This window comes from Lampetra fluviatilis, chromosome 5 (assembly GCF_964198595.1).
Source record: "Lampetra fluviatilis chromosome 5, kcLamFluv1.1, whole genome shotgun sequence".
In the NCBI taxonomy this organism is placed as follows: domain Eukaryota; kingdom Metazoa; phylum Chordata; class Hyperoartia; order Petromyzontiformes; family Petromyzontidae; genus Lampetra; species Lampetra fluviatilis.
This window is the reverse complement of record NC_136279.1, coordinates 18,961,740-18,988,669: the sequence shown is the minus strand read 5'-3', so window position 1 is coordinate 18,988,669 and position 26,930 is coordinate 18,961,740. Positions and strand designations below refer to the sequence as shown.

Sequence of the window (26,930 nt, the reverse complement as noted above, 5' to 3'; positions counted from 1 at the left end):
ATAAAAGTAAAATAAAATAAAAATCACGACGTTTCGGAAGCTTGTGTTGCCTCCGAAACGTCGTGATTTTTATTTTATTTTACTTTTATTAATTTTAATGTTTTAACTACGTAACTTTACCGAAAAAACCTAAGAATATGACTGACTCGTCATGTCCTCAGACACTGGCAGGGTCGATTTTTATACATTTACACATTTTAGTTTTATTGGGGGGGGGGGGGGGGAAGAAAATAATTGGGTCTGTTTTGACATTTCGAGAATTGAGTGGATGGGCCAAGTCGTTCGGAGGTCCAAGCACTTAGCTGGCAGACGTGAGGGCCTGGGTTAAAAACCGGCAAACCACTTGTAGTTAAGTTTAACACGTAGGCTTTCGCGACCAATATTCATAATCAACGTTTTTGGGTTTAGATCGCGTTATTTATAAATGTGTCGTAACCCTCCACCACCCGACACGGCCAATCAGTAAAAAAGTGTCACGTTGACAAAAGACAAATAGTTCACTGCTTTAGCCCACCGGTGTGTTGAAGCGTGAAACCACAACATTTACACTTGTAGTTAAACCAAATCCTCAGGTTCAGCGAGTTGGTCACAGCCTAGTCACCAGAATAACTGCACAAAATTAACATCACATTTACATCTGTTTTGGCACTTAATGTGTCATTTCCTTGGATCTTAATTATTTAAAAAATCATTGGTCCAAGGTTTTATCGGAGCAGGTGTAAAATGCGCTGCCTTCGACTGCGTGGACCAGAGGGTCACGTTCGAAGGGATCTCGGAGGATCCTCGAATGTTCCATTGGCCATTCTTCAAACACGAAGGCTTGCACTGCTCTGTGAGACGGTGGATTTCATTGAGTTTAACTGTTTCATTGCTGTGTATGTTGAACTTCCTTCGCACCGTACGTAGCCAACCTTGGTAATCGGAAGTACATAATTGAAGGAGGGCCATTGCCTGTAGTACTATCGTACTGTCGCGTACTTTATATTTCTTATAAGGCAGTGTTTAATGAACGATGAAGGTGAGTTGTGTGTGTGTTGATACACCACTGGCAAGCCAGTCCCCGAATTATCTACAATACTACGTGTGTGTTTTGCATCATTGAGTTGGTCTTCATCTTCGTACGGTTGATGTTCGTGCAGAGCACCGAACTGTAATTTTACATTGAGGTGGTGGGTCGAGCCGGATTATTGCGTCCCGAATCGTCCAGTGCATCGCTGTGACGATGATGCCTCCTTCGTATCTGTGAATCGGGCCTTGAGTCATTATCTTCCGTCGTTCTTGTTCTGGGTGACCACAGTTGCACATCGCAGAGGGGTTTTTTAAAATCCTTTATATTAAGTTCGCTTGCTTGCTTAGGACCGTGCAAATCTTTCGGTCGTTTTTTAACCCACTTCCCGTGATCCAATCGAGCTGACATTTTCCACACAGACTCGTTGTGCGTGACAATTAATGTTCGTGAAAAAAATTTCCCAAAATTTGACACTTTTTAGGACAAATATATTATATTTAATTACCAATTGCTTAATGGTGCCAGACAATCATCTGACCCATAGGTGGCAGCCATCTCAAGCCAGAGGACGAGAGGACTCTAGCCGCCACGCATATAAAGGATTTATAGTCAAAAACTTTGTTTTTACGGGTTATACTTGTTTTATTTTCCATTTGTGCGACGACATTTCTACATCTGCCATGGTTTGTGCGGATGCGATTTATGGTTTATTGAATTTGTGTGTGCGAGTGTCTTCACGTGGGCAGCGGTGGTGGAGGCTGTTAGCGCGCTGCACTACGAACCCAGGACACCCGAGTTCGATTCCCGCACACGGCCAACACCGGTGACCAGTGGCGGCTCCTGCAAAATCTCTCAGGGGGGGCAAATGTCTGGATGATTGATAAGGATAAGGTCCACCCATGCAATGGATAAATTAACAGCTTAAGCATGTAAAGGCAACTTCACTTCTTTAATATTAATGAAAAATAAAGTGACTCTTACAATACATCTTGTTTGTTTCTATACTCACTATTAAAACAAACCACTCAAGTTTCTTTTATTAAAGATTCCACTAGGAGGCGACAAATTATATTGTTGGATGAAACGTGCTTATGTATGATGACGTAAGCACGTATGATGACGTAAGCACGTTAGGGCGAGCCCTCCCGGAAGCCATAGAGAATGCATTGCAGCGCCCCCGTTCGAAAAAAAACATCTTTGAATGTAAGTCTATGGGGCTAGGGGTCGGCACGGTTTGGCTCAAACCACCAAACCGCGGTTTGAACCGAACCAAATCGGTTTGGTTTGGCTCTGTTTGAACTGGTTCGGTTTGGTTTGGGGCTACGAAAACCGACTCGGTTTGGCTCGGACAGGGTGGAACCGGCTCAAACTAGTTTGGTTCAAGCCAACTTAAGAGGTTTGGTTTAGCTTAGTTTGGTTTGGTTTTGGTTTGGTTTGGTTCAGTCGTCGCTGGTTTGGTTTGGATTGCTCAATTTGAAACCAGTTTGAGTCGGTTCAAACCGTGCCGACCCCTATATAATGGGGCCACTCGGGGCGATTCTCAGCTGGAGGGAAATCGCCCAAAAAGAGGCGGTACTCCACAGAGCGTAGCATGACGCTGATTGGACTATATCCAGAGGCACAGTGACGGCTAGCGTGACTCTGTGGTTGAATGACATTGGTGGTGCGTCGCCCAATCGCCCTAATGAAGAAACCGCCCCTGCCGGTGACGATTGTCTGAACCGGTCCTGGTCCTCCCCTAGGTCGACTCATGCTCAAATGAGTACCTGGTGCGGTGTGTAAACATCGCCACTCGGGAGACAAAGGCGGCCGGGCGTGGTGTTGGCCACCCACCCCCTCGTGTGCCGTGCCAGCCTTCATAGATGCTACTTGCTAACAGCACTTGCCCCCAGCAGTCTGTTCAGGCTAATCGCGGGATCTTTGGTTTGTCTTTGTCGTGCACATTCGTGAGCTGGCGTGTGTTAGTGTGTATTTGTGAGATCGATCTTATAGTGTATATTTTCAGTGCACGTATTGGTGAACAGTTGTGTGTGAATGTTGAACTTTCGCGCAAACCGTACGTAGCCAACCGGGCTTATCGGAGGTTCGGTGAAGGACGGCAAACTAAACACGAAAGTCTGTTCTCAAGAAATTATAGATTTTGAAGTTTTCGTGACTGCAAGGATCCATACTCTTTGGTTCTTTCGGTAAAGTCACGTAGGTGAAAATAAGAAGAAAAAATAAAATAAATAATTCAAATTATTCTTAATTTTTATTCTTTTTTTCCTTTTTATTTTAACCTACGTGATCTCAAGAAATTAGTTTTTTAAATCTAGATTTGGAAGTTGCATAGCTCCAGTGGCTTCCAAATAGTGTTGTCCCATTTCCATTCGTATATCGCATAGTTTAAGCGTTTCTGTTCGTCCAACTTGTGCGTTTGAGTGTGCCAGTCATCTGGTGTCTTGTTATTATGTGGTCATTGTTCGTTGGTACGGTATTACAGTTGTATTGGTTATATTGTGTTTACTGTGTGAGTGAGTTATAGATAAGTTGGCGTGTAATGGCTGTGTATTTATGAGCTTGTGTGTAAATGATATTCGAGAGTTTAGTGTGTTCGTTCGTTGATAGTTGTGTTGGTCAGCTGACATGTATATGTGTGTTGGTTGTACGGAATTAGTGTCTGTACGGTTTTAATATTGGTGAGCTGGTATGTATGACACAGTATCAGTGTAGTGGGTTCGAATTAGGTGCACACACACACAGCTTGGAGGCAACACTATTTATTAAACGGTAAGTAATATAACACTGTACATGAGGTGGTGACCACCTTCCTCAACTCACTAACACTCTGGAACGCGACACAGACTGGACCAGGCAGGCAACGGCCTGCCTGGCCCAGGACGACGACTCGGGACTTGACGACCGATGATGTCTTCACTTCGGAGTACAGTACAACAGCCTTGCTCTGCGTTCACACCACGCTTATATCTGCTTTGGCGTGGCTGGCTCCGCCCCGGCGTGGCTGGCTCTCTTCAGGCCACGCCTCCCTTCCCAGGACACGCCTCACTTCCCCCACCTCTGGGAAGGTCCGGATCCCTCCACCACGTGACCCCCCAGGCACCCCCTTGGGGCCCCCAGCCTTCGTACAGGCCGACACAGTAGTTACCGTTCTATGTCACTACATCAGTGTTACGGGAACACATTCCTGCGGAGGGAGCTGGTAGAAACGTTGGGTTGCTCGGTCAATGGCCAGGGTCAACGGCGGCGTGGTGTATTCCGCAAATATGTCCGACTGTGAGGGCGGGCACAAGCCGGCGTGAGTAGGTTTAACGTTGAGTTTTATAAGGGCACCACGGGGTGACCAGCCCCTCCACACCCAGCCCCACCCTTCCCACCCAGCCCCACCCTCTCCACCCAGCCCCTACCCACCCAGCCCCACCCCTCCCACCCCCCACCCAGCCCCACCCTCCTCACCCAGCCCCTCCCCACCCTCCCCACCCAGCCCATCCCTCCCCACCCAGCCCCACCCTGCACGACGGACGGACACAATAATCGCTTGTGGGCTGGTGTAACCAGGAGGCTCCTACCAGTATAGTAGTACCTATATGGCATGGGTGTGCGGTGTATCAGTACTTTATAGTCATAGTTGGTTGCTGACAGCAGGCTGTTAAAAGCTATATGGGGGGTCTTTGTTTACATATGGGAGTAAGGGGCCGTCCATAAATGACGTCCAGCACCTGGGGGGGGGGTCATACATTTTGTGACGAGGTGGGGGGGGTTTGAGAAATGTGACGTCACATCAAAATGCGCAACTTTAAATAAATATAGACGACACGTTCTACTTAATTAAATAGACTTTGTAATGTTTTATCCAACAACATCAGAGTGCAGCGCCACATTAAATACGCACTACAATGACAATAGTTTAAAGCGATTTGAAGCATGTTTTATTTTAGGGGAGGGGCAGAGCTTTGTGACGTCATATTTGAGGGGGGGGGGTCTGACTTTTTGTGACGTCGTGTGACGAAGGAGGGGGGGGGTCAAAACTCGTCCAAAATCGCGTGACGTCATTTATGGATGACCTCGCCAATTTAAGTGACTCCTAACATTTGTTTTACCTTTGCATATTCGTTTCTGTTTTTCCACACCCATTGGTAGCCAACGAGTATCAGGTTTTAGATCATTAATTGTGGGGGTGGGGGGCGGCGTCACAAGACTTCTGGACCAGTCTGAACCGTCTTGTATATTTGTTGGTGGCATACTGTGGAATTATTGCGACTATGACCAAACCACAGGTCTGTATGGATGTTAGACGACCGTGTATGTAACAGCAGGCTTTGTAGACCTGTGAGCGAATGTTTGGCACGATATTCGTGGCTGTGTTTAACTACAAATATCATGCCATGCTGTTGTACTGTGTACGTATGTACTATATGTTGAACTTCTTTCACACCCTACGTAGCCAACCGTGCTTATCGGAAGTAAATGATGGTTTAAATATCAGGTAAAATTCATATTCTCCCAGCGTTTATTAATCTGTTGCGATGTGTATAGAGTGCAGCAGTGATTATTATACAATCCATTAATGTATGTGAGGTACATTCTCTTTTTGTATCATACTAGTTCATAAAGCCTGTCTTCACCAGCCAAAACTTTTCAATAAATATAATAATTAGCCTGATATGATTTTTGTTACAATTTTTATCTACGATCAGACACTACCAACTACAAAAAAATATTTTTCTGCTAAAAAAAAACTTATATTGTTGACCACTTGATTAAATTTCTTATATTTAAAGACGTACCCATCGGATAGCGTTGAATTTAAAGATTCCGTTATTTTTTTTTATTAAAAAGAACAAAAAGTATTTAACTTAATACTCTGAGAGAGAAAGCTCTCTTACATTTTCCGGTTTCCGAATTATTCAGATATGAACATCATAAAATGCGTTTTTTTTAATTCAAAACTCGTCTGAACCCGAAGTATCTCAAAAACAATAAAATATAGAACAATGGTTCTCGCTTTAATTTTATTTTCCGCCTAACGCTCAAACGAAACAACCCCGCATTCTTATATTTGTTTATGGCGCACTTAAAATCGAGATTTAGGGGGCCTTAAAATAAAAAAAATCTCTGATTTTCAGATTTTCGCCCTGTTGTTTGGTGTCCTAAAAGCAGAGGTGTGGACTCGAGTCATGTGACTTGGACTCGAGTCAGACTCGAGTCATGAATTTGATGACTTGCGACTCGACTTGGACTTGCATAACAATGACTTTGTCCCACCTATGAGATGTGGACTCGAGTCATGTGACTTGGACTCGAGTCAGACTCGAGTCATGAATTTGATGACTTGCGACTCGACTTGGACTTGCATAACAATGACTTTGTCCCACCTATGAGATGTGGACTCGAGTCATGTGACTTGGACTCGAGTCAGACTCGAGTCATGAATTTGATGACTTGCGACTCGACTTGGACTTGCATAACAATGACTTTGTCCCACCTCTGCCTAAAAGCGATCTGGGTACCATATTTCAGCTTTATACCTCGTCGGGATATGCCTTAGAGGTTTTTGAGACACATACAGATTAAGGTATTTCATTTTAGTTCCCAAGATGATGCTAATAGTTGTAGTTTAATTTTCAGGGGAGAGAGATCCATATTCTCCCCGGGTATATACGTGTGAACGTGCAAGCATTGTGTTATTTCGCACTCATTCCTATAATTGTGGGGTAAAAGTACAATTTTAATTCTCAGGGAAAATCCGTAACATGGCGCGTGGTCGTGTGAATTTGTTCCCCCATTAGTATTTGCGTGCCCCCCGAGGTTAATTCTCGTTGTATGTACGTGATGGTTATAACAGATTTTTTAAAATCTCAATTCTTTCCCCGGGTCCATAAAGAGTTATTTCTGAGTAACAAAACAATGGCCAATGATGACGAAATTCATCCCATAAATAAACCAAATCGCCGCCTCCATCTCTCTCCCCGCAGACCCCCCCCCCCGTCCCGTATGGCTCTCGTAATAGTGTGAAGTTAAATGAAATTATCTTATTTACTTTACTAATTTATCTTTGTTGTGGGTTATAATATCCCAGCAACGGGAGGGCCATCAGCTGATTTCTCAAAAACAGCCCGCATCACGTGGCCGCGCAGCCGCCCATTGGTCGAGGCGGCGAGGTCAAAGGTCGGGGCAGTAGCAGCAGCAGCTGATCGTGATGCTGCCGAGTTGTTCCGGGAAAGAGGTGAGTCCGAGGGAGCTGCTGTTGCTGTTACTCTCTCCTCTTCACTCTCTCTTCTCTCTCTCTTCACTCTCTCTTCTCTCTCACTCGCACCAGCGTATTGCATTCCCAGACAGACACTCGCGTACGTGCACCAACCCCCGTGTGTCGGTCGCACCCAGGCTCGCTCACACCCTGTGTTGTGTCACAACCCTGTGTGTCACACACACAGACTCACACCCTGTGTGTCACTCGCAGTCCTGTGTGTCACTCACAGTCCTGTGTGTCACACACAGACACACCCTGCGTGTGTCACAACCCCGTGTGTCACATACTCACCCTGTGTGTGTCACAACCTTGTGTGTCACTCACACAGAGATTCACACCCTGTGTGTCAAACACAGACTCACACCCTGTGTGTGTCACTCACAACCCTGTGTGTGTCACACACAGAGACTCACACCCTCTGTCACTGACAACCCTGAGTGTCATTCACAGATTCACACTCTCTGTGTGTCACCCACAACCCTGAGTGTCACCCACACACAGATTCGCCCTGTGTGTGTCACAACCCTGAGATGTCACCTACACACAGACTCACACCCTGTGTGTGTGTCACTCACACCCCTGTGTGTCACACATACTCCCAACGTCACTCACAAAACAAAGATCTCCCGTTATCGCCCTAACAGACTGCTAGGGCGAGTGCTCTTGGTGAGTAGCACATTCCAAGGCCGATACAGTTCACGAGGGGAGGGGGGTTTCCTAGCGGCGATGTTCACACACCACACAGCAGAGGTCGCAACCGGGTACCCGATACCCGTACCCTACCCAATACCCGGCTACCCGTACCCGGCCGGGTACGGGTAGGCCGTAAGTCACTGGTGAGTCACCGGTTGTCACTCATTTCCCAACGTCTTGTCTCTTCTCACGATTCAAGTTCCTAGAATCAACCCACCCGCGCCTGCAACGTGGCTTCATCCCAGAGGTCGCAATCAGGTACCCGATACCCGTACCCTACGCGTACCCGGCCGGTAGGGTACGGGTACGGCCGGGTACGGGTACCCGTTTGCGACCCTGGTGCGGCCGGGTACGGGTAAGGAATCAAAACCCGTTTGCGACCTCTGCCACACTGGGGTTCTGTACTCAACCTCGGGAGAGGGTCAGGTAACCGGTTCAGAGAATCATCACTGGTGTTGGCCCTGAGCGGAAATCGATCTCGGCATCGCCGGCTTTGTAAGCGCGGCGCGCCGATCGCTCCACCACCGCTCCCCACGCCAACCCACGTGTCGCACTGCCAGCGCCAGGATTATCCCGGGAGCACAAGTAGCTACATCATGCTACGGGCCCCCCACTTTGAAGGCCCCCCCCCCCACTTTGAAGGGCCCCCCGCACTTTGAAGGGCCCCCCACGCGCTAAATGCTTTCAAGCTGTCAATTCCGGTTCAGTGATTCTGCACTCGCTCTATTGCTATAGTACTATACCGCCTTGGACTTTTATGAACGACTGTGTGTTTAAGGTTAGCGATTTGTCGTATTATCTGGCTGTATAGCGAATGAAAAAAAAACTATTTATTACGCAGGTAAAAAAAAATGTGTGTTTTAATATTTATGTTTGTTTTTATACGCTTTGGTTCTTTCGGTAAAGTCACGTAGGTGAATTTTTTAACAAAATTTGTTTTAATAGAAATAACTAAATTAAATCACGACGTTTCGATCGCAACACAAGCAATCATCATCACGTGTGGAAATCACAGCTAGAAAATGTTGTCACTTTAGTAAAACGCAGCACGCGCTGTTGATGGCACCCGGAATGCCCCCTAAGGTCCCGCTACTCGTCGCACGCAAAGAGCCACTGCCACAAGGTGAACCACGATACCTCGATCATCTCGCTAATGAGCATAAACCACAGAGGTCGCAAACGGGTTTTGATTCCTTACCCGTACCCGGCCGCACCAGGGTCACAAACGGGTACCCGTACCCGGCCGTACCCGTACCCTACCCGTATCCGGCTGGGTACGGGTATCGGGTACCCGGTTGCGACCTCTGGGATGAAGCCATGTTGCAGGCGCGGGTGGGTTGATTCTAGGAACTTGAATTGTGAGAAGAGACAAGACGTTGGGAAATGAGTGACAAACGGTGACTCACCAGTGACTCACGGCCTACCCGTACCCGGCCGCACCAGATCGCACCAGAGTCGCAAACGGGTATCGGGTAGGGTACGGGTATCGGGTACCCGGTTGCGACCTCTGATAAACCATCATCACGCGAAACTCCCCTCGTGCTGGCAGCAGCGGCTTTTGGCCACCGTCGGACAAAGAACAAAGACGGCCATCGCATCGCGCGCTTTCGGATGCACTCTCTGTGGCCATCTGGAACGCTCTTTCTTCTGATGCAAGTAGCACTGCACCTAAGGGGCCGTCCATAAATGACGTCACGCGATTTTGGACGATTTTTGACCCCCCCCCCCGCATCAAATATGACGTCACAAAGCTCTGCCCCCCCCCCCAAAATAAAACATGCTTCAAATCGCTTTAAACTTTTGTCATTGAAGTGCGTATTTAATGTGGCGCTGCACTCTGATGTTGTAGGAGAAAACATTTATTTTAAAAAGTCTATTTAGTTAAGTGGAACGTGTTGTCTATATTTATTTAAAGTTGCGCATTTTGATGTGACGTCACATTTCTCAACCCCCCCCCCCTCGTCACACATCGTCACAAATGTCTGACCCCCCCCCCCCCCCGAGGTGCGTGACGTCATTTATTTAAGTTTCCGCTCCACCTTTCTGCTTGTGGAGTGACGTCATCCGTTAGCGATTATTAATGAGGGGGGGGTACCCAATATGGAGTGACGTCAGCCCTTCATGATTATTAATGAGAAGGGGTGGGTGGGGGGGTGTCTATTTTCAGGATGGCACCTGCTAATGCATATTAATGAGGGGGGGCTGGTTCAACGTGGAGTGACGTCACGAGCGTTAAGGACATTCCTGAGTGATTATAGTCGGTATTAGAAAGTCACTGGAGCTGTACACTTTTCAATCTGCAGTGAAAACTAATTTTGTTTCGAACAGCTTTTTGCGTTTAGGTTGTTATCCTCCGGTGAGCACAGTTGTCTACATACAGCGCGCACGAAGTGCAACGTGCATGCATTGATAAACACACCTTGGGTGCCACTGCACACCCCCAGGCTTCAATCACCCTCGTGTCCTGCACACCCACGGCCTCATGCACTCCTACAACTCGTTTTCGGTACTATACCATACAAAGACAAACATCCTCCGTGTAGTCATCTTCTTGGTTCTTTCGGTAAAGTCACGTAGAAGGGAAATAATAAAATAATAAAAATAAAACATAATAAAATGTGAGAATTATTTTATTATGTTTTCTTTTTATTATTTTGCTGAAAATTAATTTATTATGTTTTATTTTTATTATTTTAGTGAGAATTATTTAATGTTTTTTTATTATTATTTTATTATTTCCCTTCTACATGACTTTACCGAAAGAACCAAGAAGATGAATCCCTGCAGTCACGAAAGCTTTAAATCGAAATCCTCCATGTAGCCCTAACAGACTGTTGGAGCAAGTGCTGTTCGCGAGCACCTATGAAGGCCGGCACGGCACACGAGGAGGTGGGTGGCCAACACCACGCCCGGCCGACTTTATCTCCCTGGTAGCGATGTTAACACATCGCACCAGGTACTCATTTGAGGTTGAGTCGACCTAGAGGACGCCCAGGATCGGTTCAGATAATTGCCACTGGTGTTGGCCGTGAGCGGGAGTTGAACCCGGGTCACCAGGTTCGTAGCGTAGCGCGCTAACCGCGACACTACCGCTCCCCATACGCACATACACACACAACCCTGAACTCACCACGGCTTCACAGCCCTCGCACGCCCCCTCCCTCGTCCTGCATGCACACCGTGACCTCCCTGCGGGTTCACTTTTAAACTTTGCCACGCGTACATTGTCATGAGAATGGCGTTTGTTCGGTGTAGCAAGCGTGGATCTCCTTGTGTCTTTTTGTCTCTGTAGGAGAGGACCCCTCCATTCCATCAAGAAGAACCAGCCCACCAGCCAACCAACATCCAGGGCCCTGAGTTTCCTTGAAGCCCTGCTCCCCCACACCCCCCTCCACCCCCACCCACCCACGCTCTCTAATTTACAGATCCGCAGCTTCTTGGGGATCCCAAATCCTCGTTAAAGCACACCCCCCCCCCCCCCCCCCAGCTGCCCGAGTCCGTGTAGTGCTCCCCCTACCAACCCATTTTCAACCCGCGCTTCACGCGCGACCATGACGGGTCCTTTTTTCAAGAACGTCAAGAACCAATACGGCGGCGCTGGCAACGGCGGTAGCAACGGCGGCGATGACGGTGGCGACGGTGGGAACGATGCCGCACCGCTGCTGCTGCTGCCGCTTCCTCGTGTCGGCGGCGAACAGACGACGACGACGACGACGATGACGGCGGCGGCGATGGCGGTGACCTCCTCGGTAGTGCGGAGGCGCTTGCTGGCGGTGCTGGCGGTGGTGCTGGTGCTGCTGCTGGCGGTGAACGTGTGCGTGGTGTGGTCCGAGTACAATTCGTCACGGCCGTTCCGCCCACCAGCACCTGCACGCCCACGACCAGGTTGGAATGAGGGAGAGCCCCCTCCCTTCCCCTGCGTATCCCGTCCTCCTCCGCACACCTAATTGACTCGTGATCTTCTAGCGTCCAGATTTAAGTTTGCTTCGGGAGTAGTGCGGCTCACGCCAAATTAAGTGCCCAAACAAATAAAAATGTGATGCTATTTTTGCGCCTATCTACGCGACTTGACCGAAAGACCCAAAGAATATGAATTCCTGCAGTCACGTTTGCGAAATTATGCAAGTTGTCTTATTATTAATAAAAAAAAAAAATTCATAATTAGGTGAGAAGCAATTGTGGCATGAGTCTCTCTCACAAAAAATGTTGTGTTGTGTTCTCCAATTTATTTTTCGCATTCCTTGCAGGCAACGCTTCATCACCCTCATCGACATCCACATCATCCACATCATCATTATCGTCGTGCTCGTCCGTCGCCGAGTCCTGGCGCTTCGACTGCTATCCCGAACGAGGCGCCGTGGTGACGGAGGCTATGTGCGCCGCCCGCAACTGCTGCTACATTCCCGTGGTGACCGGAGAGGGTGGAACCAACGGCGGCAGCCGCGGCGACGGCATCGGCGTGCCGTGGTGCTTCTACGGGCCGGGCTATGGCCTCTACATGGCGCCGGCGGGCGGCTGGGTGGAGACGGCGCTGGGCATGGAGGGCAACCTGACGCTGGTGGCGCGGAGCCCCTACCCGCGCGACGTCGCCACCGTGCGGCTCAGCGTCGCCATGGAAACCGACAGCCGCCTGCGCATACGGGTGGCGCTCACACACGCGTTCGCCGCACACGCGCGAGTGCACGGCAGCGCCCAGGCTAGCTCGCTTGACCGCTGCTCACAAGCTGCTGCTGCTATCGCATGCGGCGCTAGCGAGTGCGCGTCGTCAATTCCTTTCGCCCGGTACCGGGGGGTTAGGACCATCGCACAGGGATCAGAATCACGGAGGGGCGAGGGGAGACTCACACGGTCGCACACGGTGCGCTAATGCAGGTTCTCTCTGGAGGCTAGCTCACGATCGCACAGGGGCGAGGATGAAAATACGGGGGCCTAGTACAGCCGCACGGGCCATTGGCACACGAGGATAAAACAATATATTTATAAAAAATTAGGTTGTATGCGCTACTGATTGTTGTGGTTTGTGTGCTTTTTTTAAATTATCTTTTTCGCGCAGCTGACGGACGCGTCGGCGCCGCGCTTCGAGGTGCCGGTGTCGGTGCCGAACGTGTCGCGCCGCGCGCCCAGCCAGCTGTACCGCGTGGAGCTCACGCAGGAGCCGCCCGGCATCCTCGTCGTGCGCCGCTCCACCGGCGCTGTGCTGTGAGTCCGCTAGCCGCGCACGCCTGTCGGCGCTTCGGCCGCGGCGGTGAAGGGAGGCCTCGTCCCTCCCCAAGGGGTCTTGGCGGTCAACGTGTTGCCCCTTTCAGTCTCTGGGTGTGATGGCGATCGTTCATCTCTGCGCGTCAATGCGCACCTTTCAGCTTTTGTTCCATCTCTTTCATCACCATCCACAAGTCCGATATATCAGAGCACATTGGCATGTGCACACACCCTTATATATACATACATACACCCCGATACACACACATGCTTACACACTCTCGCATAAAAGGATATGTACATACAAAGACAAATATTCCCCCTGTAGCCGAAACAGACTGTAGGGGCAAGTGCTGTTAGTGAGTAGCACCTATGAAGGCCGGCACAGCACACGAGGAGGTGGGTGTCTCCCTAGCGACGATGTTTACACACCGCACCAGGTACTCATTTGAGGCTGAGTCGACCTAGGGGAGGCCCAGGACCGGTTCAGATAATCGTCACCGATGTTTGCCGTGAGCGGGAATCGAACCCGGGTCGCCAAGTTCGTAGTGCAGCGCGCTAACCGCTACACTTCCGCTCCCCGTTACATACACACACACACATACCCAAGCATTCAGACGCTCAGCTTTTCACACGTACATGCTTACTTACACACACTTGCGCACACAGGCTAATGTACACACTGGATGTTCTCACACACACACACACTGCAGGTCACAAGTTCAAATTCCAGTGCTGGGTTGACTCGGCCTACCAACCGTACCTTGTCATTTAATGAGTTACCACCACTCTGACCGACCAGCCGTCTTGCAGAGAGCCTGACCCCTGTCATAGGAATGGGCAATTTCTTGAAAGCAGTTCAGGGCTGGGCTGCCAACAGAAATAGGCACCACCCCCCGCACCTCCGATTAGCACGGTCGGCTACGTACGGTATATAATAAGTTCAACATACGTACTTGCGTACAACAACCGCCATTCGCCACTAAGTGGCGGTGACGTCACCCCGGTGCTTGTGCCAGGCCATGTGCACGTTAAGGCCACGTGAAGTGTCTAACACCTGCTGGCGGAAGGTCACGGGGCAGACCCAGGTGCCACGGCTCGACTGACTGAGATGACTGGATCAACGCACCACCTGTGCCCCCTTGCGTACACACGCAGACACACACGAGCGAAACCCGTTCTATCTCCCTCTCCTCCAGGATCAACACCACGGTGGCGCCGCTCGTATTTGCCGACCAGTTCCTGTCCCTGTCGACGCGGCTGCCCTCGACGCAGATCTACGGGCTCGGAGAGCACCGCGCCGGCCTCCGCCAAAACGTGAACTGGAACCGGCTGTCATTCTGGGCACGCGACAACCCTCCGACGGTCAGTCAGGGCAGGGGAGCGGCCCGTCGGATGGAAAGATCGATAGGCCCAGTCCGGGGGTCAGCAAACCGAAATAATGATGAGGTGGTTTTTTGTTTGTTCCGAATTCTTTACTTTGCACACCTGTCGTTGTAACCGTTCTGACCCCCGTGCCCCTACTGGGCATCTGTTAAAAAAAAGAGCTTCATAGATCATCGGATTCATCCAGTATAAATAAATATTCTGTAAAAAAAAATCTCTATACTCTTTGGTTCTTTCGGTAAAGTCACGTAGATGAAAAGGAAAAACTTAAAATCTTGAAAAAATCTCTATTTCAAGAGGATGGGTCCTTAATCAATGACGTCACCAAACGGTCCTTAAAGAGCCGTATGCGGCTCCTCCGGAGCCGCAGGTTGTCGACCCCTGGCCTAGTCGGTCAGCGGACCTTTTCCGTCAGTCTATTTTATCATTCAATTGGCTGAATAAATATTCAAGCAGTTGGACGTTCAATTGGTCGGTTGGTTTATAATTCAATGCAGTCGGGAGTCAGTTATTCAGTCATTCAGTTAGTCAATTAGTCATTCGATCTGCTAGTCAATTGGATAGTCATTTAATCTGTCATTTAGTTAGCAGTCCAATCAGTTGAGGAATGAATAATTTGAATAGGTAAATAATTGAATCAGGAAGTCCATCAGTCAATTATTAGATTAAGTAATGATATCTGTTCATGACCAGGTGTTCAGAGGTCATGACTATATTTAAACAGTGGTCGTACAAAGGGATGATGTAAATCCATTTGCTCTAAGTCCAAGTTTTTCAGTGCCCAGGCAAGCAAGCAATGGTGCTCATCTCCATTGGTGTCTCTCGGCCAGTGGTAGAAATTCCACATTCCGATAGCTGGGGTCAGTCTATCCGCAGGACAAACCACCGTTGAACTGCTCCGCAATAAGGACACTAATTTGATCTGTCCCTTAAGTGATGAGCTGGGCTGCAATCCGATTTTATTTTTTTAAATCGATTCCTCTACCGACTGATTATATCGGTTCGATTACCCGACCGGTGGGATTACACCAACATCATCCATTCCCGCGCGTGCCGCTGGACTGGAGGTGATGGCCCGGGCTTGGTGACATCATTGGCCGTGTCATGCCGCGTGCGGCTTTGTCGGAGGTGTGCTGCCTTCACGAGGCAGGATGTTAAAACAAAAACTAAAACTAAACTATTTTATGTTATCAGGTAAGGTCCACTGAGCTAAATAGCTCGTTTTCAGAAACCACCTGGCCCAGGTGATAGATCAGCAAAGTGGCTCATCATGTGGAAATTTATAGCATCATATTACTCTAAATGTTGGGGGTTTATAGCAGCCAAATACTCAAAGATGTTGGGGGTGGCCATTATGTATCCTTCGGCCTGAGTAATCAACCACGCAAAATGTTTAATCAGTTACACTTTCATTCCATTGAGCTGCTAAGTGACTAAATTGCTCCAGCTCTATGTGAGCCACCACTACGACGATGACAATGATGATAATGATGATGATGATGTTTAACACGTAGTAGACTTCCGCGACCAATATTTTCCATAATAGAGGTTTTTTGGGTGAGATGGCGTAAATATAAATGTGTCGTTAAACGTGCGACCACCCGACACAGCCAATTAGTAAGGTTTGTCACGTAAACAAAACATGCCAATTAGTTACTAGTTCAGCACACCGGTGTGTTGGAGAATAAGCCCGCAACACTTTGAGCACCGTGACGTTTCGTCGGTTATTACAACCAATGTCATCAAGCGACAGCCAGAATCGTGGAGACATCCTCCCACGCGATCTAACCCAAAACACCTCTGAAGAATGATGAAGATGGCTCGCGTGAACCCCCAACGGGGATTCGAACTCTGACCTTGCAGCGCAGGGCTGAACGCTTTGTCCACCGTTGCCGGTTGTCCATCTCTGTGCTGCTGCTGCTGCCGCTGCTGCTGCTGCCACCTGTAGGAGTCGACGAACCTGTACGGTGCCCATCCATTCTACCTGGCCCTGGAGGCCGGCGGAGCGGCACACGGAGTCTTCCTGCTCAACAGCAACGCCATGGGTGAGAGGCCATCCTGGGGAGAATGCGTGGTGGCAGTGGTGGTGGTGGTGATGGTAGTGGTGATCTTGAAGATGGTGGTAGTGTTAGAGCGGAACGCCGGACGGCTAAAACACAGCCAGATGGCACAGTAGGGGGCACAGGCGGTGCATCGACCAGTCATCTCAGTCAGCCAACTCATGGCACCTGGGTCTTTCCCATGACCTCCTGCCGGTGGGCGTTCAACACTTCACGTGGCCTTAAAGTGCACATAGCCTGGCACAAGCGCCTTGACATCACAGCCACTTAGTGGCGAATGGCGGTTTTGTTGTTGCTGTTATTGATTGAAAACTAATTTCTTTAAAACTGCATGCACAGCGGGCGCAGTCACGTGCTTCTGTGGCCATCTGGAACGCTCTTCTGATATTAGAAAGCCACTGGAGCTATGCACTTTTAAAGCACTTAGATTGAAAGCTTATTTCTTTAGAACTGTTTTTTGTATTTAGTTTGTTGTCCTATCCCCGCTTCTCCGATTAGTACGGTTGGCTACGTATGGTGCAACAAAAATGTCAACATACATACAGCAGCACTATTAAGGCTATATGTCCTTGTTCGTAGTTAAAGTGGTTGGGTGGGTCATGATGGTGGTTGTTGTGTTGACAATTGTAGTAATGGTGGTGATGATGGTGCTGAAGGTGGTTATTGTGGCTGTGATAGTGATGATGATGATCGTTGTGGTGTTTGTGATGGTAATAGTGGCGGCGGTGGTGGTGGTTGAGTTTGTGGTGCTAATAGCGGTGAGGATGCTGTTGGTAAGGATGGTGAGGTGGCAGCGATTGGTGATAGTGCTGCTGACGATAGCTATTAGGCCCGTGACGATCCCATGGATTTCTCACAACCCCTTGATGGTCTCGGTACTAATGGCGGCCATGGTGGTGGTGGCGGCAGTGGCGGCTGTTTCGATGGTTGTGGCGGTTGTGGCAGTTGTGGCGGTTGCGGCAGTTGTGGCGGTTGCGGCAGTTGTGGCGGCCGTGGCGGGTGATGTCACCTCCGGGTCTCATAGCCCGCATGCCCAGCCACCGCATGGCCAGACAAGGCTGCGTTAGCTGGGTCATGTAGCCCACATGCCCCACCACCGCATGCTCAAACAGCTTTTGTTCGGCCGGATAGAGGTTGCTAAACGGGCACGCCACGGCCTAGAGGAGAGATGGAATAATGTCGTACAAGAGGATATGGATCTGAGTGGACTTGCCAATGACTGGTACCAGTGGTGTCAAGATCGGCCTCTATGAAGGAGGCTCTTGAAGGACGATACTGGTCAGTTGTAGGCAGTCGCCCTCCAGCAACAACGGAGGGCAGAGGAGCGACGCTCACAACAACGACCGGAGCGCCGGGTGGCTAAAATGCAGCAAGTTAGCACAGTGGGGAGCACAGCTGCCAATCATCTCAGTCAGTCAACCCATGGCACCTGGGTCTGTCTCGTGACCTCCTGCCAGCAGCGAGCCTTCGACACTTCACGTGGCCTCAAGGTGCACCTGGCCTGGCACAGGCGCCATGGTGACATCACCACCACTTGGTGACGAATGGCGGCTGTTGTTATTGTTGATGTCGCCGCCGTGCAGATGTGGTGCTGCAGCCGGCGCCGGCCGTGACGTGGCGGACGATCGGAGGGATCCTGGACCTCTACGTGTTGCTCGGGCCTACCCCCGACGCCGTCGTGCAGCAGTACACCGAGGTCGTAGGTCAGCAGCGCGCGCACTCGCTCGCACGTCACATTCAAAGACAACGATCCCCCCTCCCCTACCCCGTGTAGCCCGCGCAAGGCTGTGGCGGTCAAATAGTTCAGGCCACAACAAGCCTCTCGTGCGCTGGTGACGGCCTGTTAAGGCTATCGAGGGATATTTGTCTTTGGTTTCGTGCATACGTGTGAACACGCATGAGCGTGCGTGTGTCTCTGTGCGTACATTTTAGTACATGCAAGCAATGGGTGCGTGAGCGTCCGTGCGTGTGTGAGTATCTGGTGTTGTGTGTAAACATCCTCACGAGGGAGACAAAGGCGGCCGAGCGTGGTGCTGGCCGGCCACCTCCTCGTGTGCCGTGCCGGCCTTCATAGGTGCTACTCACTAACAGCACTTGACCCAAAATCCTGTTAAAGGTTCTCCAGCAAGTCCTCATTTAACACGGTATATACGTTCCTAAAAAGTGCCACGTGAAGGGAAAAATACGTGAAGCGAAAACAATATCCCCACTAATAATGTAATGATAAAGTTTGGCGAGATACGATGTATGCACACACACGGCAATATGGCGGGACAAATAACTGAGAGTACGCCGCCGTATTTAATGTATCTTTCCGCGTACTGTATCACTGTACCACTAGGCCTCAGGTCGCAAAGGGGTTTTGATTCCTTACCCGTACCCGGCCGCACCAGGGTCGCAAACGGGTACCCGTACCCGGCCGTACCCGTACCCTACCCGTACCCGGCCGGGTACGGGTAGGGTATCGGGTACCCGGTTGCGACCTCTGGGATGAAGCCATGTTGCAGGTGCGGGTGGGTTGATTCTAGGAACTTGAATTGTGAGAAGAGACAAGACGTTGGGAAATGAGTGACAAACGGTGACTCACCAGTGACTCACGGTCTACCCGTACCCGGCCGCACCAGGGTCGCAAACGGGCACCCGTACCCGGCCGGGTACGGGTAGCCGGGTATCGGGTAGGGTACGGGTATCGGGTACCCGGTTGCGACCTCTGCTAGGCCTCACAGCTCAAGAAAGTGGCTTGTCATCGACCGCTGAGAAACCACGTTATAACGGGGCCCGTTCGGCGTTATAACAGGACGCACATTCCGAACGGAAGAACCGCGTTGTAGCGAAAACCCGTTATAGCATAAACACCGCACGCTAAGCGAGTGCTCAGCGTACGGGGGGGATCTTTGTGTGTGCGTGCGTGCGTGTGCGTACCTGCAGGGCGACCGGCCTTGCCCCCGTACTGGGCCCTGGGCTTCCACCTGTGCCGCTGGGGCTACAACAGCAGCGACGGCACCATGAGCACCGTGCGCGCCATGAGGGCGGCAGGGATCCCGCAGGTCGGGCCGCCACCCTTCCCTCTGCCTCCTTCTGCCTCCCTCTATCGTCCCTCTCGCACCACGCACCCCCCTGCCCCCGCCTCCTCCAGCAAGGTGTCATTGCCACGTGATTCTTGGACTGAACCGACCGATTGTTAAAATGAACCGCGAGCCTGGATCGTCGCGAGCGAGTTTGTGCGTGGGGTTCACGACGGGAGCGCGAATTGTCACAGCTCTGCCACAGTGCCGGATTAAGGTAGTGCGGGGCCTGTAGAATATGTTATAAAGGGGCTCTAAATAACAAAATATAAATATTCAAAAAACACATACATTTTTCACTTGCATAGTAAAGTAATTGTATTTTTTTATTTGCTATACAGCCAGATAATGACAAATCGCTAACTTTAAACACCCAGTCGTTCATAAAAGTTGAAGGTGCTATAGTAGTATAGTAATAGAGCGAGTGCAGAATCACTGAACCTGAACTGATAGCTTGAAAGCATTTAGCGCGGGGCCCTTCAAAGTGCGGGGCCCGTAGCATTTGCTACTTTTGCTACGAGGATAATCCGGCACTACTCTGCCATCCACTGAATAACAAGATTCTCCTCTGCTGCCCCGACGGTCTGGAGCTGCCGACCTCCGTGCTGTCGACTCTAAACTTCATCGCTTTCCAACTGAGGTCGAAAGTGTTGATCGTAACTGGAGCCACTTGTCTTCTTGGTTCTTTCGGTAAAGTCACGTAGAAGGGAAGTAATAAGATAATAGAAAAAAAACATAATAAAATAATTCTCACGACGTTTCGGCCACAACGCAAGCAGCCGTCTTCAGGTGAAGAATTCTTCCAAGAAGATGAATCCCTGCAGTCACGAAAGCTTTAAATCGAAATTAGGAGCCACTTGATTGGATAGCTTTGCATGGAGGATTTTCTTTACAGCCGATATTAAACTAGCTATATAGCCTTACCAGGTAAGGCTATATAGCTAGTTTTCAGATGCGACCTGGCCACAAATGATAGCTCAGCGAAGTGGCTTATCACGTGGGAATGTATTGCAGCTAAATACTCTAAACGCGTGTTTCTAAATGTGGCGGGAAAAACCGGAGGACCTGGAGAAAAATCCACGCGACTACGAGGAGAACGTGCAAACTCCAGATATACACTTGTCGGGGTTGGGATCGAACTGACGACCTCCTATATACCAGGCGAGGTAGTTAGCATCTCGCCACCTTGGCGCCCCTTAAAGAGATCCCTTGATGAGCCACAAGTTGCTGATCCCTGCACGATCATCATCATTATTTTGTATTATTCCAGGTGATTTGGTTATTGGCTCAGCAGGCCTTGTATAGATCCAGAGGGCGACATTGTTTTGTTGTTGTTATCGTTATTGTGCGGGTCACGTGGTGTTGTTGCAGGATGCGCAGTGGAACGATATCGAGTACATGCACAAGCGTCTCGTGTTCACGTACGACACGAAGGCCTTCGCGAGCCTCCCGGCCATGGTGCAAGACCTGCACGCGCACGGCCAGAAATACGTCGTCATCTTGGTACGTGTGTGTGCACGCGCGTGTGCGTGTGACGTGCACGAACCCACACGTGGCGCACACGTGTGTGTTCGAGCTCGCACCATGAGAATTACGGGGTCCGGGTTCAGGAAACCCCTGGGCTGGATTAGAGGTGGACATACACAAACAAAGATCCCCCCCCTCCCATAGCCTTAGCAGACTGTTTGGGGCAAGTGCTAGCGGGTGGGTGGCCAACACCGCGCCTGACCGCCTTTGTCTCCCCAGTGGCGATGTTTACACACCGCAGCGGGTACTCATTTGAGGCTGAGTCGACCTCAGGGAGGAGGCCCAGGGGATTGATAACCGGGTCAGAGACGCTGAGCAGCGTCTCCAGTGCAGCAGCTTCAGGGTCTGCAGGACGGATAGACGGCGTTGGATGTGCGGTGCGGCGGTGGCATCGGGGGCTCTGGCCACGGCGACGTCTCGATGCGTACGCACGTCGCGTGTGTACGCACGTGTGTACGTTGAACTTCTTTCTCACCACTGTACGTAGCCAACCGTGCTAATCGGAGGTGCGGGGGAAGCACAACAAACTAAACATACAAATCAGTTCTAAAGAAATGAGTTTTCAATCTAAATTATTTAAAGTGCGTAGCTCCAGCGGCTCCCAAACTTCAGAAGGAAGAGCGTTCCAGACGGCCGCAGAAGCGCACCTGAAAGTGTACGCCCGCGTGCACGCAGGACCCGGGGGTGAGCAGCTCCCAGCCGCGAGGCACGTACCCAGCGTTCGACGTCGCACTGGCACGCGGCCTCTTCATCAACAACACCGATGGCACCGCTCCTCTCATTGGAAAGGTGCTTACGTGCGTGCGTGCGTGCGTGGAGGTGTGCGTGGAGGTGTGCGTGGAGGTGTGCGTGGAGGTGTGCGTGGAGGTGTGCGTGGAGGTGTGCGTGGAGGTGTGCGGGGAGGTGTGCGTGGAGGTGTGCGTGGAGGTGTGCGTGGAGGTGTGCGTGGAGGTGTGCGTGGAGGTGTGCGTGGAGGTGTGCGTGGAGGTGTGTGTGGAGGTGTGCATGCGGGGAGGTGTGCGTGGAGGTGTGCGTGGAGGTGTGCGTGGAGGTGTGCGTGGACGTGTGCGTGGAGGTGTGCGTGGAGGTGTGCGTGGAGGTGTGCGTGGAGGTGTGCGTGGAGGTGTGCGTGGAGGTGTGCATGCGGGGAGGTGTGCGTGGAGGTGTGCGTGGAGGCGCGCATGCGGGGAGGCGCGCGTGCGTGGAGGTGTGCGTGGAGGTGTGCGTGGAGGTGTGCGTGGAGGTGTGCGTGGAGGTGTGCGTGGAGGTGTGCGTGGAGGTGTGCGTGGAGGTGTGCGTGGAGGTGTGCGTGGAGGTGTGCGTGGAGGTGCGCATGCGGGGAGGTGTGCGTGGAGGTGTGCGTGGAGGTGTGCGTGGAGGTGTGCGTGGAGGTGTGCGTGGAGGCGCGCGTGCGGGGAGGTGTGCGCTGGACTGGGCAGGTGTGGGGAGATGTGAACGGGAGCTGTGATGGAGGGGCAGAAGAGTGGGTTGAAGGCGTTGTGTAATCAATGTGTCTCTGCTGTGTATCGGTGTGTCTCTGGTGTATCAGCGCGTGTATTCGTGTCTATTGGCATGTGTATTAACGTGTGTCTGCTGTGTACGAGTGTGCGTCTGCCTTGTATCGTTGTGTATCAGTGTGTCTTTTTGAGTAACAGTTTACATCGGTGTGTCTGTGTGTGTATCAATGTGTATCTGAGTGTGTATGGATTTGTATCAGAGTGTGTGTTTCTGCATGTATCAATGTGTATCTGAGTGTGTGTCTCTGAATGTACCAATGTGTATCTGAGTGTGTGTATGGATTTGTATCGGTGTGTATCAATGTATATCTTGAGTGTGTGTCTCTGCATGTAGCAATGTATACCAGAATGTGTATCAGTATGTATCTGAGTGTGTATCGTTCTGCATGTACCAGTGTGTATCTGAGTGTGTGTATGAATTTGTATCGGTGTGTATCAATGTGTATCTTGAGTGTGTGTTTCTGCATGTAGTAATGTATATCGGAATGTGTATCAGTGTGTATCTGAGTGTGTGTCTGTGTGTGTATCAGAGTGTTTGTCTCTGCATGTGTAGTGATACACATGTATCAATGTGTATCTGAGTGTGTGTCTGTGTGTGTATCAGAGTGTGTGTCTCTGCATGTATCAATGTGTATCTGAGTGTGTGTCTGTGTGTGTATCGGAGTGTGTGTCTCTGCATGTACCAGTGTGTATCTGAGTGTGTGTATCTGAGTGTGTCTCTGAGTGTGTCTCTGAGTGTGTATCTGAGTGTGTGTCTCTGAGTGTGTGTCTGAGTGTGTATCTGAGTGTGTATCTGAGTGTGTCTCTGAGTGTGTATCTGAGTGTGTGTCTGAGTGTGTATCTAAGTGTGTGTCTGAGTGTGTGTCTGAGTGTGTATCTGAGCGCGTGTCTGAGTGTGTATCTGAGTGTGTGTTCCGTTGTGTTTCAGGTGTGGCCGGGTGAGACCGCGTTTCCCGACTTTACGAACCGTGCAACGCGCCAATGGTGGTCGGAGAACCTCAAGTCACTGCACGACCTCGTGCCCTTCGACGGGCTATGGATTGTACGTGCGCGCTTGTCCCTCCCCCTGGTCCACTCGGCCGTAACATTCAATCGCAGTGCCTTGACTACTCGTATGAGCAATGCGGTAGCACGCGTTTCCAACGGCGTTCGAAAGCCAGTAGTGGAAATTTCTATGCTTGGGGGCCAATCTTATCGACCGATGACTTCCCACGAAGGGATACACGCCATTGATTAACCATTCAATTAAACAGTAATTATTATCCGTCAATACAAATTCAAATCGATGTCCCATTAGAAGTACAGCAAGTCCTCTTTTAACGCGGTAGATACATTCCTGAAAAGTGCCGCATTCAGCGAAAGTGCGTTAAGCGAAAGCGATTTCCCCATGAATACTTTAATGATAAAGTTTGGCGATGTACGATGCACTACGTGCGCACACACACACACACCGTGGAACAAATAACTGAGCGTATATGCCCCACCTCGTTACTGTATCACTACAGTGAGGGAAAGAAGTATTTGATCCCCTGCTGATTTTGTACGTTTGCCCACTGACAGAGAAATGATCAGTCTGTAATTTTAATGGTGGGTTTATTTGAACAGTAAGAGACAGAATAACAACACAAAAATCCAGAAAAACGCATGTCAAAAATGTTATAAATTGGTTTTCTGTCTCTCACTGTTCAAATTAACCTACCATTAAAATTATAGACTGATCATTTATTTGTCAGTGGGCAAACGTGCAAAATCAGCAGGGGATCAAATACTTTATTCCCTCACTGTATCTCCCGATCGCCCCTCCCCCCCATCGCCCCTCCCCCCGTCGCCCCTCCCCCCATCGCCCCTCTCCCCATCGCCCCTCTTCCCATCGCCCCTCTCCCCATCGCCGCTCTCCCCATCGCCCCTCACCCCATCGCCCCTCTTTCCCCATCGCCCCTCACCCCATCGCCGCTCTCCCCATCGTCCCTCTCCCCATCGCCGCTCTCCCCATCGCCCCTCTTTCCCCATCGCCCCTCACCCCATCGCCGCTCTCCCCATCGCCCCTCTCCCCATCGCCCCTCTTCCCATCGCCCCTCTCCCCATCGCCGCTCTCCCCATCGCCCCTCACCCCATCGCCCCTCACCCCATTGCCCCTCTCCCCATCGCCGCTCTCCCCATCGCCGCTCTCCCCTCCTCGCGCAGGACATGAATGAGCCATCTAACTTCGTGGATGGCTCGGTGGACGGGTGTCCCAATAACGAGCTGGAGAACCCACCCTACACTCCTGGTACGCACACACACACACCTGCACACGTACACACACACACACCTACACACGTACACACACACACACCTGCACACGTACACACACACACACCTGCACACACACACGTACACACACACACACCTACACACACACACGTACACACACACCTGCACACGTACACACACACACACGTACACACACACACGTACACACGTACACACACACACCTACACATGTACACACACACACACCTACACACACACACGTACACACACACCTGCACACGTACACACACACACACCTACACACGTACACAAACGAACATCCCCTGTATAGCCTTAAAAGTATTTTGGGGCAAGTGCTGTTAGCGATTAGCACCTATGTCGGCCTGCACGGCACACGAGGGGGGGTGGGTGGCCAGCGCCACGCCCGACCGCCTTTGTCTCCCCAGTGGCGATGTTTACACACCGCACCAGCTACTCATTGGAGGATGAGTCGAACTCGGGTCGCCGGGTTCATAGTGCAGCGCGCTACGCTACCACTCCCCACACACAATAGCGCATACGTACTTATAGATGTCGGCTGTTGTACGCCATGCTGTATTCCAGACGCGCTCGCTCATTGCCCCGGTAGCCTACGTAGGCTACAGATGGGATCTTCCTCCATCTCAATATATACAAAACATTGTGTGTGTGTGTGTCGGTATATCTATCCCTGTTTCAGCCGTGCAGGGAGACTCTCTGAAGGCAAAGACGATCTGCGCGTCTGCGCGGCAGTCGATCTCCTCCCACTACAACCTGCACAACCTGTACGGGCTCACCGAGGCCATGGTCTCCTACAGGTAGCTCACCTGCACTCACCTGGGCAGCCGGGATCACGCCTGGCCTCTCGGTGTCCGACTACATTACAAGCTGCCGCTCGTTACACACAAAAGTGCTCGCCACAAATGAACCACAATCCCTTTCTGATCTCGTCAAGGAGCATAAACTCCAGTCACCCTCGCGGCGGCTTTTGGCTAAACATCGAACAAAGACGGTCACGGCGTCGTGCACTCTCAGGTGCACTTCTATGGCCGTCTGGAACGCTCTTCCTTCCGATATGAGGAAGCCACTGGGGCTACGCACTTTTCAATCTAAATGTGAAAACTCATTTCTTTTGAACTGCTTTCCGCGTTTAGTTTGTTGTCCTTCCCCCCCGTGCCTCGGTTCGGCACGGTTGGCTACGTGCGGTGCGCGAGAGAACTTCAACGTACGCACGGACTCGCTCGTCCACCATCCGCTCGGCCCGCACTGCCCGCCGCAGCCGAAGGCTTGAAGCCACACGAGCTCTTCTCCTGCTCACAGCACAGCAGAGCCCAGTGGTGACAATTCCACATTGCTGTGGCGGGCAGCGCGTCTATTCACGGGGGCCAACCACCGTTGACTTACCCCGCCCCCCCCCCCCGCCCCCCACAATGCGACACTCGTGGTAACCGGTGCGCGTGGCTCGCGGTTAACGTGCGGTCGTTGATCTTGTGTGCGGCGGCGGCGGCGGCGGCGGCGGCGGCGGTGGCGACGGGGAGTGCAATGGAGGAGCTCAGGGGCAGGAGGCCGCTGATCATCTCCCGCTCCACCTTCCCGAGCCACGGCCACTACGCGGGCCACTGGCTTGGAGACAACCGCAGCACGTGGAAGGACCTGGCGTGCTCCATAGCCGGTAGGGCCCACGCGCACGCACACACGCACGCAAAGACAAAGATCCCCCGTGTAGCCTTCGCATACTGTTGGGGCAAGTGCTGTTGGCGAGCAGCACCTATGAAGGCCGGCACGGCACGCGCCGTGCTACAAACCCGGGGACGCGGGTTCGATTCCTGCTCGTGGCCGACACCAGTGACGATTATCTGAAACGGTCCTGGGCCTCCCCGACTCGGCCTCAAACGAGTACCTGGTGCGGTGTGTAAACATCGCCACTAAGGGGAGACAAAGGCGGTCGGGCGTGGT

The 26,930-nt window shown here is 51.2% G+C and overlaps 1 protein-coding gene across 2 annotated transcripts in view; it reads left to right on the top strand.

The window, feature by feature from the left end:
- The first annotated feature begins 7,152 nt into the window (after nucleotides 1–7,152).
- GAA (alpha glucosidase) overlaps nucleotides 7,153–26,930 on the top strand; it is a 34,047-nt gene continuing 14,269 nt past the window's right edge. The window contains exons 1-14 of one of the 2 annotated variants that reach the window (XM_078857080.1): nucleotides 7,153–7,232; nucleotides 11,242–11,834; nucleotides 12,197–12,591; nucleotides 13,003–13,148; nucleotides 14,348–14,513; nucleotides 16,483–16,579; nucleotides 18,178–18,297; nucleotides 19,523–19,641; nucleotides 21,031–21,162; nucleotides 21,862–21,975; nucleotides 23,632–23,745; nucleotides 24,888–24,972; nucleotides 25,675–25,792; nucleotides 26,513–26,646. In XM_078857080.1, the coding sequence (XP_078713206.1) occupies nucleotides 11,501–11,834; nucleotides 12,197–12,591; nucleotides 13,003–13,148; nucleotides 14,348–14,513; nucleotides 16,483–16,579; nucleotides 18,178–18,297; nucleotides 19,523–19,641; nucleotides 21,031–21,162; nucleotides 21,862–21,975; nucleotides 23,632–23,745; nucleotides 24,888–24,972; nucleotides 25,675–25,792; nucleotides 26,513–26,646 (2,074 nt within the window). In that variant the 5' untranslated portion in view covers nucleotides 7,153–7,232; nucleotides 11,242–11,500. The remainder of the gene's footprint in view (nucleotides 7,233–11,241; nucleotides 11,835–12,196; nucleotides 12,592–13,002; nucleotides 13,149–14,347; nucleotides 14,514–16,482; nucleotides 16,580–18,177; nucleotides 18,298–19,522; nucleotides 19,642–21,030; nucleotides 21,163–21,861; nucleotides 21,976–23,631; nucleotides 23,746–24,887; nucleotides 24,973–25,674; nucleotides 25,793–26,512; nucleotides 26,647–26,930) is intronic. The other variant, XM_078857081.1, reaches the window with a different exon arrangement.